Here is an 18,710-nt window from a genome sequence, read left to right as displayed (position 1 = left end):
GTTTGAAAACTAAGGTGGAAATACTCCTTTCTTAGTTTTATTTCAAATATTTTCTGGGGCGCCTGGGTGGCTCAGTCAGTTAAGGCTCCGACTTCGGCTCGGGTCATGATCTCACATCGGGCTCTGTGCTGACAGCTCAGAGCCCAGAGCCAGCTTCAGATTCTGCGTCTCCCTCTCTCCCTGCCTTTCCCCCACTCACACTCTGTCTCTAGCTCCTTCAAAAATACATAAACATTTAAGAAAATGTTTTCCTACTTGTATATATTTGAAAAATTACTAAAAGTTAAAAAAAATAATGCCAAAGCAAAAGGGGAAAATAGCTTTAATTTCTTCTTTACTGTGACAAAAAGAAATGCCTGTAGGTTGTCCATGATTTTCCAGGTTCTTATTAGGCTAACATGACAAAGAAGATTCCTTACACACTTGGAGACATAGTGTGTGCATTCTTTCCTTCCCCTGCTGTGTGGCTCCATGGAGGCAGGCGCAGGCGCTCCGGGAGGCACAGTGCTCAGTCAGGCTTCTGGAATATGACAGTGTACTCCAAAGTCCCACCTGCTCTCAGGAAGTGACTTGGGTACTGGGAAAAGTACTGCTTATTATTTGTTCCCATGTGGTCCCTGCTGACTTCTTTTGTAATATTGTTTAAAAGTTTTCTTTACTGAAATAAATATATTCCATTTGGATTATGCCATGAATTTCATCTGCAATAATGAGCCTTCCAGTAGCTTTTGTGTGTTACCTCTTTTTTACATCATTTGTCTGGTGGCACCAAGAATACGCCTCACTGAAAATGGATCCATTTACGGTCAATAATAGAGTGGCTAGTGTTCGTTTTTCTTGGGAAAACTAAAATGTGCTTCTTTTATCCTATTATACTGATCCACCAGCTTCAGATTATCTGATTTTCAAGCTTCTCATTTTCTCCTGTATCTTAATGCTATTATTAACAAGAATTCTGTTGCTAATGGTTTTGAAAAATAATATGTGTTCTTTCAGCAACTACCTGTACTTTTATGGTTTGTCTGATTTAGCTGGACTTTGATAATTAATCCAAATACTCCTTTGTTGTGGATCAAGTGTGAGGAGCCCTAATGTTTCTCAAGATTTGTTTTCAATTTCCTTAATTTCGCTATCAGAGAATGGAATTAAGATTCTAACTATTAGTCACTAGGTGAAAAACACTTGTAAGTGTAGAGTCTATAGTCTATATTCTTTATGAGTGATATATCCATATATATGTATATTATGATGCATATGTATATATATGTGTGTGTATATATATTTGAAGAGAGGTTTTTTAATTAATTTTAGAACAATATTTCTATGAATATCTGTGCATATTTTTTCGTGGTGAGATATTTTTCTTAAGTATACTCTTTTTTATTTGTGTATAGTTGGCATACGATGTTACCTAAAGTATATATAATTTGTTTTTATTTTTATTTTTTTTAGAGAGAGCGTGCGACCTAGGGAGAGGGGCAGAGGGAAGGAGGGAGGGAGGGAGGGAGGGAGAGAGAGAGAGAGAGAGAGAGAGAGAGAGAGAGAGAGAGAGAATCCCAAGCAGGCTCCATGCTCAGTGTGTAGCCCAACGCAGGGCTCAATCCCATAACCCTGAGAGCATGACTTGAGCTGAAACCAAGAGTCAGACATTCAACCAACTGAGCCACCCAGGCACCCTTAATTTTATTTTTGTTAACACATACAAAAAAATCCTATTTTAGAGTCAGTTTTATCAATATGCTCTATCAGGTTCCCAGCTCATAATTGAGTTTATATATATTTTGCACACATTTTCTATTTTAGAAATAATCTTCAAATTTCTTTTGTCTAACTAAATACTAAAAAAAAGTGTATATAATACTGTATTTATTTATGCATGTGTTTGTTTATTTATCTATTTATTTATTGACTCAATCTATAGTCACTGTTTTGAAGAATGCATTTCAGGAAGAGGTATAAAATCTTTCTTTGTTCTGAGACAAACCTACCTACTTCTAGGACCTGTGGAATTTCATACATTTATTTTTTTAACCAATTTTTTTGTTTGTTTTGTTTTGTTTTGTTTTCAGTGCCCACTTTGTGTAAGAAATTATGCTGTGTTCTTGAAATACTATGATGAATACACTGGAAATAATCTTGGGCCTCATGGAAATCATTTCACATTTGTGATGAATGTGTCTATAAAACCACAACTATTCTTTGGGTGTTTTCCTAGGAGCAGTTCTTTTGCCCAGAGCAGATGTGTAAGATATGCTTTTAGAAATTTCCTACCATTGTTCTATATTTCCTCCAGAAATTTTTAAAAAATCAGAAATCAGAAAAAAGGGAACATTTCTCTTTTAAGTCATTGTTTTACGCAATAGCACCTCTTTGGTTGACTTGCTAAGACCCAAATCCCCAGATTTTCTGATGTCCGGAGAGTAGTTTTCTACCATAACAGTTTTTAACTAGAATTCATGGACTCCTCAGCCAGTGGTCTCAAACTCCAATAGGTGGAAAACTCAATTGAGACACTTGTTTAACAGGCATCTGGTGATGGCCAAGGAATATATATGCATTTTTAACAATTCAGGAGGTCCTGGACCACAGTGCCCTGTGAGAGCCATAATGGACTTCAGGTGGTTCTGTTTAAGCCCTGAAACAATGACTACATAGATTTTTTTCTTTTTTCTTTTTTTTTTTTTTTTTTCAATGAGAGGGTCCATAGGGATTTAGGAGACTTTGATTAGTTTCTCAAAGGGGTCTGCAGAATACTATGATGCTATGAGGAGCAGTAGTTTACAAATGGAAGCAAATACTGGTAAAATCAGTCACAAAGCCAGCAACAAGAACCCTCTGCTAAAGGTCTAACAATTGGAGGAAAGACTACAAGTCAGATATAAAGACTCAAGTAGTTCTGTAATCTAAACCAGTGTGCCCTATACAACACTGCTGTTTGAGAACATCCCAAAAGTTAATAGATTTGTTGGTAAACTGGTGTCTCAAAAAAGTTTGAGAAACATCGTTTTTTTTAAAATTTACATTATTATAAAAGTAAATAGATTTTAATATGCTGATTTGCATTGCGGGTCTCTTTAAGTAGCATTTAGTATGTAGTGATTCCTAAACCTATTTGATCATAGAATCCTTGTAGAATGAGGTTTGAGAAATGCCCTTTGATGAGGGACAGATATTCATCTTTCAGTGGAGCATATAAAAAACTTTTATCATAACTCTGTCATGAAGAAAAATTTTAATTGTGTTCTAAATACTAAATAATAAAGCAGGGAATCATATTTTAGAAAAATTTTTATTAAAATAATATGGGGTAGGGGCGCCTGGGTGGCGCAGTCGGTTGAGCGTCCGACTTCAGCCAGGTCACGATCTCACGGTCCGTGAGTTCGAGCCCCGCGTCAGGCTCTGGGCTGACGGCTCAGAGCCTGGAGCCTGTTTCCGATTCTGTGTCTCCCTCTCTCTCTGCCCCTCCCCTGTTCATGCTCTGTCTCTCTCTGTCCCAAAAATAAATAAACGTTGAAAAAAAAATTTAAAATAATATGGGGGAGGGGGGAAAAACCCTCAACATGGACTTATTCTTTGTTAGTTAATGGTAAATCAAAGTCTTACCCTAAGATGGAAATGTAACCTTTGTTTATAATATTATTAGGATTTAGAAGAATTTTATATTTTTTAAGAATCATAAAACTCATCCTATAATAAACTGACAATCATTATTTCAGGTATTTTATAGCAGTGATTGGTGGACAGCTAAACATATTTGCCTGTGGATAAGCCTGTATGCCCAAAGTTTCTTGAAAGAAGACAGTCATATAATGTTTAGGAAAAAAAATAGATAAAAGGCCAGATTAGTTTAGCAGGGAAGATGAATTGATTGTATTCAGGTAAGATTTTCTGGGGAGGTGAGTTGGAGGAGAGGACAAACAGAATGGTGAAAGAAAGAGGAAAAAAAGATTAATTGACTGAAAGCAAAAGTAAAAGGGGAAACCCTTTCCTAATTTTGTTGACAGTGAAGAGTCTGAGAAACAGAAAAATAGGTATGTGTAGGCAAATAGAAATTATGAGCTAAGATGTGATGAGTAGAACTCTAGTCCTGGGAGATATTGTAGGGAAAATAAGACAAGTTTGGGCTATGCTAGTCCATCCTTTGTGTTTAATTTTGCTTTAAATGGACTTCCACAAAATGAATTTATCACAGAATTATTTTTCCATAAATTAAGAACCTTCACAATAGCCCTTGGGAGAACACTGAGCTAATAGTAATAGGAAATAAGGACTACTAATTAATGGACCTCTACCATAATCATTGCTTCTTGGGGACAAAAATGATTAGATTTAGGTCACACATATTTTTCTGTCCTCTTTCACTATGAAGTTGTAAAGATGCATTGAATTGAAAAGCCTTTAGCATTCAATATTGTTAAATTTCTGCAATACAAGATTATTCTAAATCCAGATCATGAAGGTAAGACCTCTTCATATGGAATCCTCAGGCCCTACATAATTTTTTTTCATGTTTATTTATTTTTGAGAGAGAGAGAGAGAGAGAGAGGGAGGGAGAGAACCAAGCAGGGGAGGGGCAGAGACACAGGGAGACACAGAATCCAAAGCAGGCTCCAGGCTCTGAGCTGTCAGCACAGAGCCTGACCCAGGGCTTGAACCCATGAATCATGAAATCATGACCTGAGCCAAAGTCAGACGATTAGCCGACTGAGGCTCCCAGGTGCCCCAACCTTACATAATTTTTAAACAAGTAGCACTGTTAGGTTAGAGGGTTTGGTCCCTCAAAGATGTTTTAGGAAGGTGTGTGTTTCTTTGCTTACTTTATAAATACAATACTTGTAATGAGAATGGAGCTACACAAAGCCTTCTTATTTTTCTAGCTAAACTATTAAAGAATGAAGAAGAATTCTTCAAGTCTGAAAATTTGGCTTATATTTAGTTCCAAAGGAACACCTTTAAGATTTAGAAGGTTAAACCAGACCCTTCAACCACATGAGCAAAGCCTAAAAGAAATGAAACAGGCAAAATGAGAGTCAAACAACAGCTAAATGATTCACAGTATATTTATTCTCTTTTCTTTTCATTTTTGGGTCATGATTTTCATGGTAGAATCTTAGTTATATGCTGATCGTCCATGTTTATGTTCTCTGGCATGCCTGTGGGTGAATGACAGGTGTGAGCAGGGCTGTTTAGAGGTAGACTTTAATGTATGTGGGCCTAATATCAATTTAGAGATGAAATAGTTTTTGTAGGCACTTGTGGGTTTTTTTGGGTTTTTTTTAAAGCCTTGTTTTACGCTTCAAGAACAGGATTAAATTCCACTGTTTAAATTGGCTGACAGGGTCTCTCTCAAATTATCCGCAGAGGTACCATGACATTTTTGGTCCTCAGTGAAAACCTCTATCATACGGTTACAAGTCTGATGCCAGCGTTTTAAAATGTAACTGAAATGAAGTGGATTACCCATTAAATTGTCACATGTTTGGAACCCTCCTTTTAGATCCATGTGATGAAGGTAAACTTTTTCACATGGAATCACCAGGTCTTACATTATTTCTAAGAGACTTTCCACGTGTTTTCTCACCAAAGGGATTGTATGCTTACCTTACAAGAGTGCAGATTTTTCAATTTGTTATTAAGCCTCAAGATAGTTCTTAAATGCCATGTATGTTTTAAGAAGTGACATTAATAAAGAAGAATTCTTTAAATCTTTGAAAACTTGGTCCACAGTGTCATTTGGTGAGGTTAGTTCTATTCTCCATATGCTTGAAGTTTAAGATATTTTTCTGTATTCAGATGGTAGTGTGATGTAATTACAAAAGAAGAAAACACTAATTATAAAAGGGAAAAATCAATCTTTATTTATTTTAAGTTGTTTTGTTCTCATGAAAGCAATAGATATCACAATTACTTAAAAAATTAATCATTTTTAAACATGATTTCATGAATTATGTAGTCTAGATTTAACAATTAGGTTGCTTCTCTTTAATGATATAGGAGGAATCCTTCTAAGGTCTTGAAAACTCCTTTTGTCTTGTCACTTTTTCTTTTAAGTTAAATTTTTATTTTAATTTCATACTTACAAAAATTATCCAGATTCATCAAATGTTAATAATTTACCACATTTCCACCTTTGCATTCACTGTCTCTGAAAACTTTTTTTTTTCCTGAACTGAGAATAAATTACAGATATTTGTCCTTGTATACTTCACTATATTTCTTAAAAACAAGGGCATTCTCTTTCATAATCACAGTATAGTTATCCATATCAGAAAATTAACAATCATGAAATAAGAGCATCAGATTGTAGACCTTACTCACATTTTACCAAATTATCCCAATAATGTTCTTTGTAAAAAAAATAAAATAAAGTAAAGTAAAATAAAACACTGATCATGTATTGATTTCTGTTGTCATGTCTTTTTAAACTCCTTTTGACTAGAACGTTTCCTAGTCTCTGTGTTTCATGACATACCACTTTTAAAGAGTACAGACCAGCGGTTTTCTACACTTTCTGTCAATTTGGGTTTGTGATGTTCCCTTGTGACTAGATTCAAGTTGTGACAGACTTAAAAAAATAAAATTGTATATGATTTTACAACAACAAATCACCTTCCTGTTTATAACTCTGAGAATCAATATAATTATTTAGTTGTCATAGTTGTATCAAACAGAATACTCATCCCCAGTTTCCCTAAAGAAAAGACTCTTTTAGGAGATTTTATATGCATTTTTTTTTAATTTTTAGAGAGAGAGAACACAAACGTGAAAGTGGCAGAGGGAGAGAAAGAATCTTAAAAGATAAGTGCAGAGCCCAATGCAAGGCTCAATCCCATGACCCTGGGGTCATGACCTGAGCCAAAATCAAGAGTTGGACGTTCAACTGACTGAGCCACCCAGGCGCCCCAATATTCATTTCTTAATAACAAACTTGGTTTACTTATTGAACTTGTTAGTTTTGATGGTTTATGGAAGCACATAGATTGTTTCAGTATTTACTGAGAAAACAAATAAAATGTACAAATAGATCTTCTCTTTCACAGTTACACCCGAATGTTCACAGAAAGGAAGAAACTTTTTCCTCTCCATAAATGAACTCAAATTCTTAGCACAGCTCGTAAAATCCTTTTTGAAGCTGGAAGAAAATGTTGAAGAATTATTGGAAGAAATATTTATATCACTCAAGACACCCAGAAATCCTTCAGGTAACATGCTCCTTTGTTTAAATTTGTAAATCAACTCTTCTCTCTGTTTTCACTTCCTGCCACTAAATCTATACCATTACTTGAAAAAAAAATGCATGATAGAATCCTTTAAATAAATATTAAATATAATACACACCATAGAATTATATTTTCATCCTTTATACGTGGCAAACTCCATAATTCTAATTAACAAAGCATTGGAGGTCAATTCTGGATAATGATCTTTAGATAAAATCAGATTTTTTTTTAAATTTTTTTTTCAACGTTTATTTATTTTTGGGACAGAGAGAGACAGAGCATGAACGGGGGAGGGGCAGAGAGAGAGGGAGACACAGAATTGGAAACAGGCTCCAGGCTCTGAGCCATCAGCCCAGAGCCCGACGCGGGGCTCGAACTCACGGACCGCGATATCGTGACCTGGCTGAAGTCGGACGCTTAACCGACTGCGCCACCCAGGCGCCCCCAGATTTTTTTTTTTTTAATTCAGAGAAACACAGCCTAGCCTATGGAAAAAACAAGCATAGTGGATGATGTAGTATCCCCTCTTCTGCTACTAGCTGCCAGATGACTTTAGACAAGATAGTTCATTTTTTTAGACCTCTGTTTTCTCATCTTCAAAATGATGGTGTAGGACTAAACTAACTTTCTCTCTCTCTCTCTCTCTTTTGTTACTACTACATGCTTCAGATCTCATTATGTTATGTAGGGTTGTGGGAATTCAATGATTTAGTGTTATGTATTTAAAAGAATGTCTAGTAGGTCACAATCAGTAAATGAGAGCTGTTATAAAAGTAATAATAATTATATAATGTTTTAAGTTTAGTCTTCACAAAATCCTTTCGAGGCAAACTGTGCCATGTATGTTGAAATAATGTTTCTAGATTTCAAAATCTAGATAGTTAAAATATGTTCCCTGTGTTCCTATCTGTACTTCCAAATATTTTCATCTGTATCAGAATAAACCATACAAAGTTCTCTTTTGCACGATACCATATATCATGTTAAGGACAATTAATAGAGCTTGTGGCTGCGTTTGCAAAATGACGTGAGAAAACCAGATGATTAACAATCAATCAGAAGATTTCAAAACCCAATTTCCTAGTAAGAAATTACATATACTTTAATATGCTTACTTTTCCATTTCTTTAGTTAATTTGCCTGGGTGAATAATATTGGGAAAGTTATAGGGTCTAAGTTTCTTTTGTTTTAAGCATAGCTTATACTTCTATGTGTCAGATTACATTTAAGCAGCACTGTGAAATTATAAAGTAAAGTAGATCATTTTTTCAAGTTTGGAGATAATTTGAAGAAAAATGGAGGTGGATTTCAGGTTTCTAAAAGCTATTAAAAAGTCTAATAGGAAAATAATAAAAATATAAAGACAGAAAATATGAAAATTAAAAGACAGAATGGAAAAGTAGATTTAATTAGGAGATAATATGAACCCTAGCGGGTCTTCTAGATTTAACTGACTGGGTCAGAGAAAGATCTGAGTAGATAAATATGACATCCTAATTTTTTAGTGACAAGTTGGTGCCTCAAGCAGTTGACAGTTGATGTTGGTACTCATCCACCATGGTTGGCTATGATTTTGCATCTCTCATCCACATCTCTAGCAGATCTTTTCTGAAGTGCGAATCAAGAAATAGAGTGGACTCCAACACATATAGCCTCTTACCTCTTTGGACACATATTGGTCCAACACTAGGCTCTAGAGAAATTAGGTGGATTTTAAGAACTTTATTCCTTTAAACAGCAGCATAAATTCAAAATCAGAATTGTCTTAGAGAAGTATTATGAAGATACAAAACTTAATGGCTAATGATTGAGGCAGAGGTTTGACATACTGATTTCAGAATAAAAGGAGAAAAGGAAAGGCTGGTCCAACTTATTTAGATTAAGACCAAGAAATGTTGAGACTTGCAAATGCTATATATTTGAGAGAAATAGTTATCATTAAAGAATAAAATCAACAGAGAAAATATATAATTATGCTACATATACTGCCTTACCCAAATTTGTCATATAAGCAGCATGGCAGATAAAAGTAACTCAAGTTCACATTAATAAGAATGCATTATAGAAACACAGTTGTGGGTTATTGAACGTAGTATGTGGAAGGTATTTTGAAGGACAGGTATAAGAAATATCTTAAGTACTAGACTATCCCCTTGTGATATATGCGTTCTTCATTGTTGAAATTCATGTTTTTTAAAACATAGCTAAGATTGATTTAATCTGACATAACTTTATATAAATGGCTCCCTGAAAAGAGTGATCTTGAGGGAAATTGTCAAGAAAAACTTAAATGTTTTATTCAGTACAGCCAAGTTAATCAATTCTTATCAAAAGCATAGTTTTTTTTTTTTTAAATCAGGAAGGAAAAGATTCCTTGAAATGGATGATTAAAGAAACCAAATGCATCTTAAGTTATCCTGATAGTTAATGTTTTGCTTGGAAATCTTGTGTGGGAGGGAATAGCGAAAAAAAAAAAAAAAGATCAAGTCATTTGGTTTCCTGTGTATTTCTTTTGATTGGAGCATATTTTGCTAATAAAGATCTTGGAAAGAGTTGCCTACTATGTCCATGTAACCAAAACAATGTGATGAAAGTGAGGGTTGTTTTTTTTTTCTTATTGTCCAGATGTTTTAAAAATATCCAGGTGCTTAACATCACACAGAGAAAATATAAAGATGATTAAATATTTTACTTTTTACTTTGATGTTTACCATTATATCGTCAATTTAGCTAAATTGGCCGTGCTCTTAGTAATTTGAATATGATACAATAGATTTTGTAGAGACATAAGCATTTTCAGAGAAAAAAAAGATATTTAGTTATTATATTTATTTGGTTTTTTTGTTTCGTTTTGTTTTTTCGTCACGACTTGATGGTTTTCTGTTTTGGTCATTTCAGTAAATGATAGCACATTATTTGACTGTAATGGTGCCTTACTGTATTTCTTTTAGTGGATCATGTCTTCTGGAGTGGCCTCAGGTTTGATTTATGGGGCACTTCTAATGCTCCTTTGGAATAAAGTTGTTCTTCGGGCAGTTCCTCAAATTTTCCAAAGGTGGCATCTGAGATTTATCTAAACCAGGAGGTTTCTTGGCCCTCATTTTTCTTTAGCCCCAGCAATGACAAAGAGCAATGGCTGCTTCAATTGGATGTAAGAAGAACACTTAGGGTTTGTCTCAGAAGAATCAAAGATTTCAGATCTTCTGAAAGATTGTTTGTACTCTTAGGGGGTCTTAAGAGGGGTCAAATGGCTTCTAAGAGTTCCTTAGCTAGATGGTTAAGGGATTGTATTAGGGAGGCGTATGTAGTTAAGGTAAAGAGGCTCCTAGGGTTTGTAAAGCTCATTACACTAGGACTTTAGCTGTTTCTTGGGCAGAGAGGTCGAAGGCTTCCACATTGGAAATTTGCAAGGTGGCCACCTGGGCTTCTCTTCATACTTTTTCATAGTATTATCTCTTGGATGTAGTCTCTTCCACAGATTCAGCTTTTGGTGGGAGGTTGCTTGTGAGCCAGAAAAGAACAGTGAAGAAAAGAAAGACTTGTAGTTCCCACTTAGAGCTGCCAACAAGGCAAGTTGCTTTGTAGTGCACACAATGGGAGCCTATGAAGACCAATTTGGGTGTGAAAGTGGATGTCACAGGGAAGTACTGCCAACCTCTACTCTCTATGAAAGAAAGCGACAGTGTGGAAACTAACCAGAAATGTAAAATGAACCACAGCGAACTCTTTAGGGAGAGACTGTTACGCAGCTGGCATTCCTGTGACCCTCTGCACTCTACTGAGGTCCTTAATCTGGGCATCCTCTTAAGGAAACCAGTGTTGACTGTATATAAATAACTATGTTTTAGAGTGATGAGCCAAAAATGATCTACTTTTCTAGACAATGCTAGTAAGTGTATAGAATTTTCAATATATATTTAAATAGGTAAAATACTTTGCACATGTTCACAGAGCTCATAAAGTTTGACAGTGCCAAATTTTGATGTTGACCATTTGGAATTTCAAGTGAATGCAAAGATGCCATAATTCACTAAAACCGTAAGATATCTTATTAGTCTAGAATCGGTCCTACTAATACTGCCTTAAAATGATACCCTTTGCTCTTTATATAGGATTAGGCTTAAAAATTTTTTTTTTAATTTTGGGGGGAAAGATTGTATCCTAAAAGTTAGCATAACAGCTTCATAATTCATTTTCTGTCTTACTGTAGAATTGCTTACCAGCAACAGAAGTCTTGGGAAGCTTAGCTTTTTTTATTCATCTTGAAAATAGGCAAATGGTTTGTATAAACATCAAGACATATTACTTTGAGTGAATAAGCATAATGTATTTGGAAGTGAAAAGACAAATATAAGATAATTAACTTTTTTTGTAAGTCTTAAATGATAGCTGCACAATGGCAGATAGTTATCTCCAGAAATAGATCTGCAAAGCTTGTACTTTGAACTAGTGTTATTTTTCCAGAGTAAGTATCTTTTTAAATTAGCTGGCTTTATGAGCTATCTGTAGAAAAGTAAGGTGACGTTAAGAATCTAAGCATTGTCCCTTCACGTCATTAACAATTTTATCTTTATTATGTCTTCTTCTTTAAAATTTGTTTTGAATAGTAGTCCATGCATATAGGAAAACTTTTAAGAAGACAAAAGAGTAGACTGTAAATGAAGTCTTTTTCCACTCTACTTGTGTAGTTTTCCTTTTTAGGGACAACTACTATTCACCAAGTTAAAATAACACGGAATCTTGTCATACGATGCAGAGCTGCTTTTTTATTAACAGTTATATAGAAAGACCTCATTCTTTCTAATAGCTGAATAATTTTCCATTGGTGCATGTACCATAATTTCACCAGTTCCTAACTGATGAGCATGTAGGGTTCTTTTTTCCTCTCCGTTTGCTACCACAAACAATGACACAGCAGATTTCCTTGAAACTATGTCTTATATGAGCACATATGTATCTGGCAGTATACTTCTGAAGTGAAATTGCCAAGTAAAAAGTTATGGTAGTTAAGAGGATAAGAAGACAAGCCATAGACTGAGAAAAATGTTTGCAAAACACATCTCTGGTAAAGGACTTGTATCTTAAATATGCAAAGAACTCTTAAAATTCAACAAGAAAACAACAACAACCAAAAAAACCAAAAAACAAAAAACCTCATTTTAAAAAAAGAGCAAACGATCTGAACAGACTCCTTACCAAAGAAGATATACAGATGGGAAATAAGCATATGAAAACATGCTCAACATCATATGTCATCAGGGAAATGGAAAGTGAAACAAAGAGATACCACTACATACTTGTTAGAATGGCTAAAATCTAAAACACTAACACCACCAAATTCTTACAAAGACGTGAAGCCACAGGAACTCTCGCTCACTGCTGATAAGAATGTAAAATAGTATAGCCTCTTTAGAAGATGATTTCATTGTATCTTATAAAGCTAAACACTGTCTTATATGACCCAGTAATCACATTCCCAGGTATTTATGCAAATGAATTAAAAACTTATGTTCACATAAAAACCATCATGTGTGTGTTTTTAGCAGCTTTATTCATAACTGCCAAACCTTGGAAGTAACCAAGATGTCCTTTAATAGGTGAATGCATAAACAAATTGTGGTGCATCCAGAAAATGAAATATTATTCAGTGATAAAAACAAATGAGATATCAAGCCACAAAAATACATGGAGGACTCTTAAATGCATACTGCTAAATGAGAGAAGCCAATCTGAAAAGACTACATACTATATGATTCCAATTTAATGAACTTCTGGAAAACAAAAGTATAGAGATGGTAAAGAACAGTGGTTTTCAAGGCAAGGGAAGAGAGGGACAGCGGTGACTAGATGGAGCACAGGAGACTCCTAGAACAGTGAAATTATTCTATATGATAGAGTAATGGTGGACACATACCATTATGCATTTTCAACCCATAGAATACACAACACAAAGAATGAATCCTTAATTTCAAAATAGATTAAAGATGTAAATGTGAGACCTGAAACTATAAAAATCCTAGAAGAGAGCACAGGCAGTAATTTCTCTGACATCATCTGTAGCAACATTTTTCTAGATATGTCTCCAAAGGCAAGAGATATAAAAGCAAAAATAAACCATTGGGACTACATCAAAATAAAAACTTCTGCACAGCAAAGGAAACAATCAACAAAACTAAAAGACATTCTACAGAATGGGAGAAGATATTTGCAAATGGCATATCAGATAAGGAGTTAATATCCAAAATATATAAAGAACTTATCAAACTCAACACCCAGAAAGCAATCCAATTAAAAAATGGACAGAGACATGAACAGACATTTCTCCAAAGAAGACATCAAGATGGCCAACAGACACGTGAAAAGATGCTCAACATCCTTCATCATCAGGGAAATGCAAACCAAAATTTATTGAGATACCACCTCGTACCTGTCAGAATGGCTAAAATTTAAAACACAATAAACAAAAAGTTTTGGTGAGGATGTGGAGAAAAAGGAACCCTCCTGTACTGTTGGTGGGAATGCATACTGGTGTGGTCACTGTCGAAAACAGTATGGAGTTTCCTCAAAAAGTTAAAAATAGAATTACTCTACAATTCAGGAATCACATTACTGGGAACTTACCGCCCCCAAAATACAAAAACGTTAATTCAAAGGGATATATGCACTCCTATGTTTATAGCAGCATTATCTACAATAGCCAAATTATGGAAGCAACCCAGGTGTCCATTGACTGATGACTGGATGAAGAAGATGTGTGTGTGCGTGTGTGTGTGTGTTTAAGCGTATGTACACACACACACACACACACACACACACACACACACAATGGAATATTATTCAGCCATCAAAAAGAATGAAATCTTGTCATTTGCAACAATGTAGATGGAGCTAAGAATGTATTATGCTAAATGAAATAAGTCAATCAGAGAAAGACCAATATGATTTCATTCATATGTGGAATTTAAGAAACAAAAGAGATGAACATGTGGGAAAGGCGTGATAATGAGAAGAAAGGGAAACAAATCACAAGAGACTCCTAATGATAGAGAACAAACTGAGGCTTAATGTAGGGGAAGGGAGTGGAGGGATAGGCTAAATGGATGATGGGCATTAAGGAGGACACTTGTGATAAGCCCTGGGTATTGTATGTAATTATGAATTCATTCTACTTCTGAAACCAATATTGCACTCTATATTAACTAAAATTTGAATTTAAAAGTATGCTTGGACTATTAATTTTTTTTAAAAAAAGAAACAAACAAAAAATAACAAGCAAAGGAAAAAAAGAGAGAGGGAAACCAAGAAACAGACTCTTAACTATAGAGAACAAACTGATGGCTACCAGAGGGGAGGTACGAGGGGGATAAGTGAAATAGATGATGGGGATTAAGGAATGGCCTTATCCTGATGAGGCTTGGTGACATATGGAATTGCTGAGTCACTATATTGTACACCTGAAACTAATATAACACTGTATGTTAACTATACCTGAATTAAAAACTTAATTAAAAAAAGAATGAATCCTAATGTAAACTATAGACTTTAGTTAATATTAATAAATACTGGTTCCTCAATTGTAAAAAAATATACCACACCAATGCAAGGTGTTAACATTAGGGCAAACTGAGGGCAGAGAGAAAGAGAATATATGGGAAACTCTGTACTTTCTGCTCAACTTTTCTGTAAGCCTAAAACGCTCTAAAAAAAAAAAAAGTCTACTAATAAAAAATATATAGTATGGACATTTTGAAAAAGAGTCCTAAGTCAGTTTGTCCTATCCATTTTGACTGCTAATGGTATTTTTATGCAGAATTATTTTATGGCTTTTGCATTTAGTGTCCTTTTGAAAAATCTTCTCTACACAGATCTTTTGAAAAAGTATTCCATATTTTAATACCTTGTAGTTTCATTTTTCTTTATTTAAAGATCTTTCATGGGGCTACTGGGTGGCTTATTTGGTTAAGTGTCTGACTCTTGGTTTCAACTCAGGTCATGATCTCACAGTTGTGTGAGTTTGAGCCCCACATCCAGCTCCTCACTGACAGCGCAGAGCCTGCTTGGGATTCTCTCTGCCCCTCTCCCACTCATGCTGTCTCTGTCTCTCTCTAAATAAATAAATAAACTTAAAAAAATATTTCATTAATCTAGATTTTATTTCAGTGTTAGAATTAGTTATTTATAATACCATTTTTTAAAAAGACAATAAAATGCAAGCCATGGTGAAAGCAATTTGGGTTAAATGATATAACGCTGATCTAAAACCCTCTCTATGTTGTGGTTTGTGTTGAGAAATGAAGCAGGATTCCTAAACTATAGTCCACAGGCCCTTGGGGTTAATGAGTGCCCTACGCAAAAGAGCCTGGGAATCCCCAATAGTATTTATGTGTGTATGTATGGGGGTGCGAGTGTGCGTATGTGTGCACATACCTACTATGCAATCATATGGTGCATTTTGGCTGGAGTGTTCTGTCACTTTAATCAAGTTCTCAGAAGTGTTCACAAACCCAAAATGATTAAGGAACTCCAGAGTAGGTGGGTGGGGAGATGTGGAAAATGGATGATGGACATTAAGGAGGGCACTTGTTGGGTGAGCACTGGGTGTTATATGTCAGTGATGAATCACTGGATTCTACTCCTGAAGTCAAGACTACACTGTATGTTAACTAACTTGAGAATAAAAAAAATAAAGTAATAATAATAAAGAAACACTAGAGTTGAGGAAAACTTTTCCTCAGAATAAACTCTGATAAAATTTCCAAAAAGGATATTATTGTTAACCAAAGGGAGTTTTTACCTCTCTAAGGAATGTTTTGGTTTTGTTTTTTTAAAATATAATTTGTTGTCAAGTTACCTAACAATACAGTGTGCTCTTGGCTTTGGGAGTAGATTCTCATGATTTATCACTTACATACAACACCCAGTGCTCATCCCAACAAGTGCCCTTCTCAATGCCCATTACCTGTTTTCCCCTCACCACCCCCCCATCAACCCTCAGTTTGTTCTCTGTATTTAAGAGTCTCTTATGGTTTTCCTCCCTCTCTGTTTGAAACTTTTTTTTTTCTCCTTCCCTCTCCCATGGTCTTTTGTTAAGTTTCTCAAATTCCACATATGAGGAATGTTTTTGTAAATTATATTACTTAGAAATCATTCATGATTATGCTCATAGAACCACACTTAGAAAAAAACAAAAAACAAAAACCCCACACATCTGCTAAATGAATCTATCAGTCAGAGCCCTATTGATAAGAATCAAGTAGATTTTGAAATTTGTTTACTCAGGATGTAAGCAGAAACTGACTCTTAGGATCCTAAAAAATGTTTTTAAATGCATCAGAATATATAATTCATCATAATATGTCAAATCTAGGCAAAAGCAAAAGGTAAATGCTAAATCATTTATTTAAAATCAAACTGTAATTAATAAAAGCTTAATGGAAAAGTGGAAATATTTCTTTTTGGCATATTTTTAAATTACATTTTTGTAGCTCTATTTTTTCCCCATGGAAAAGACTTCCTTAATTCTCAAAGATAAAGGTAAGGAAATAATTCCGTTTTAAGAGCTGGAGATTATTTCTTATCCCAGTGTTTGTATTTTTCCAAAGGATTATTGTTATATTTATTAATAATGTAATTTTTCATGATATGTTGATGTTTATTCATGTACTTTTTTTCTTCCTCATTTCAAGAAATGAAGTATTAATGTGCTAAGGAACACCATCATTTTTTTTTTTCTCAACGTTTATTCATTTTTGGGACAGAGAGAGACAGAGCATGAACGGGGGAGGGGCAGAGAGAGAGGGAGGCACAGAATCGGAAACAGGCTCCAGGCTCTGAGCCATCAGCCCAGAGCCCGACGCGGGGCTGGAACTCACGGACCGCGAGATCGTGACCTGGCTGAAGTCGGACGCTTAACCGACTGCGCCACCCAGGCGCCCCTGGAACACCATCATTTCTTAAATGCACCATTCTTTATTTAGAATTTAAGTTTTAAGTGAAAAAAGAAATTCATTTTAACTTTGTACTCTTATCCTACATTATCAACATGACAATGAATAATGACAAAGGGATCTATATTTTACAGATTACATAAGCATGTATATCAAATTTGAATATAAATGGCATACAAATTTCATCAAGTTGTATATATGGAAAGGGACACTCTATATTTTCATCCTGTAGTTATTGTAATGGTAACATCACCCTACATCTTTTGACTATGTTGTCTAAATCTTGATATATGTGTATGTATGTGTATACTATGTATAGAGCTTTTCTACATAATTAATGTTAAACTGAGGCTATTAATTCCATCTAGTATGGCTTATTTTCCTTAATGTATGTTTGTGTGTTTGTTTTCTGTTGCATAGGAATTTTAGAAACATCCAGTTGGAAAGTTGTAACAGAGAAACCTAAAAGAAATGCAACTAGTGTTCCTTCAGAGCAATTGCTACCAGTAAAAGAGGTGAGTGACGAGGAAAGAGTGGTATTTTTACTCATATGTAATAGCATCATATGTCTGTGAATACATTATGAATCAAAATGCCTTGAGTTTTACCCTTAAATAAATAAATAAATAAATAAATAAATAAATAAATAAGATTGATTCCTGGTTGAAAATTAGCTTATAAGCTTTGGGTGCTTAGGTGGCTCAGTAGGTTGAATGACTTCAGCTCAGGTCATGATCTCACCAGTAGTGGGTTCCATCTCCACATCAGGCTCTATGCTGACAGCTCAGATTCTGAAGCCTGGATTCTGTCTCCCTCTTTCTCTGCCCCTCCCCCCCTGCACTCTGTCTCTTTCTCTCAAAAATAAATATTAAAAAATTAGAAAAAAAACAAAGGAGGTTGTAAAAGCTGGGTGGATTCAATTTTTAACTAATTTATGTAAACATAAAATGAGAAATGTGTTTTCAAGCCCTCTGATGTTAAAACTTAACAAAGAAAAATCCAATTACAACATAATTATATGCATAATGAAAATGGGAGCCACTTTTTTGACCATGGATTTGATTATTGATTATAGTATATACAAAAAGCACTAAATAAATGCTGTACGGGATGTGTGTATATGAAAACTAAGCTAATGATCATAGTCCCAGTAATTTTAGGCCTAAAGAAACCATAGAAATCATCCAGAGTCAGAAAAATAAGTAATTCAGTCAGGTATATTGGCTTAGAGTCTTCTGAAGTCGGAGTAGGTGAATTATTACAGTAAACAAGATTACATTAAAACAGGGAGAAAGTAATGCTAAGCACAGGCTCACCTACTTAATGTTCTTAGTACATAAGAGAACATTAGAGGACTTGGGGAAAGTATACATTCACAATTGTATTGAGCCAGACCACAAGAAAAAGGAAAACAAAACACCACCAGTCTCCATTCTCTCCAGTCTCCCACTCCTCCCACACAGAGCAATGCAGATAATTTTAATTCCTCATCTCTTGGAACAAAAGTTGTGTTGCTTACCACTTTGTGGGTGAAGAAGCTAAA

The 18,710-nt window shown here is 34.9% G+C and overlaps 1 protein-coding gene across 1 annotated transcript in view; it reads left to right on the top strand.

The window, feature by feature from the left end:
• Window positions 1–18,710, top strand: part of KIAA0825 (KIAA0825 ortholog) — a 341,968-nt gene that overhangs the window by 48,130 nt on the left and 275,128 nt on the right. Inside the window, exons 4-5 of the mRNA XM_047089033.1 lie at window positions 7,041–7,202; window positions 17,588–17,703. Coding sequence (XP_046944989.1) covers window positions 7,041–7,202; window positions 17,588–17,703 — 278 coding nt within the window. The remainder of the gene's footprint in view (window positions 1–7,040; window positions 7,203–17,587; window positions 17,704–18,710) is intronic.

This window comes from Lynx rufus, unplaced genomic scaffold (assembly GCF_022079265.1).
Source record: "Lynx rufus isolate CCGP_SWC_20201006 ecotype Redwood Valley unplaced genomic scaffold, mLynRuf1.p SCAF_1, whole genome shotgun sequence".
Lineage (NCBI taxonomy): Eukaryota > Metazoa > Chordata > Mammalia > Carnivora > Felidae > Lynx > Lynx rufus.
This window is presented reverse-complemented; position numbering and strand designations above follow the sequence as displayed.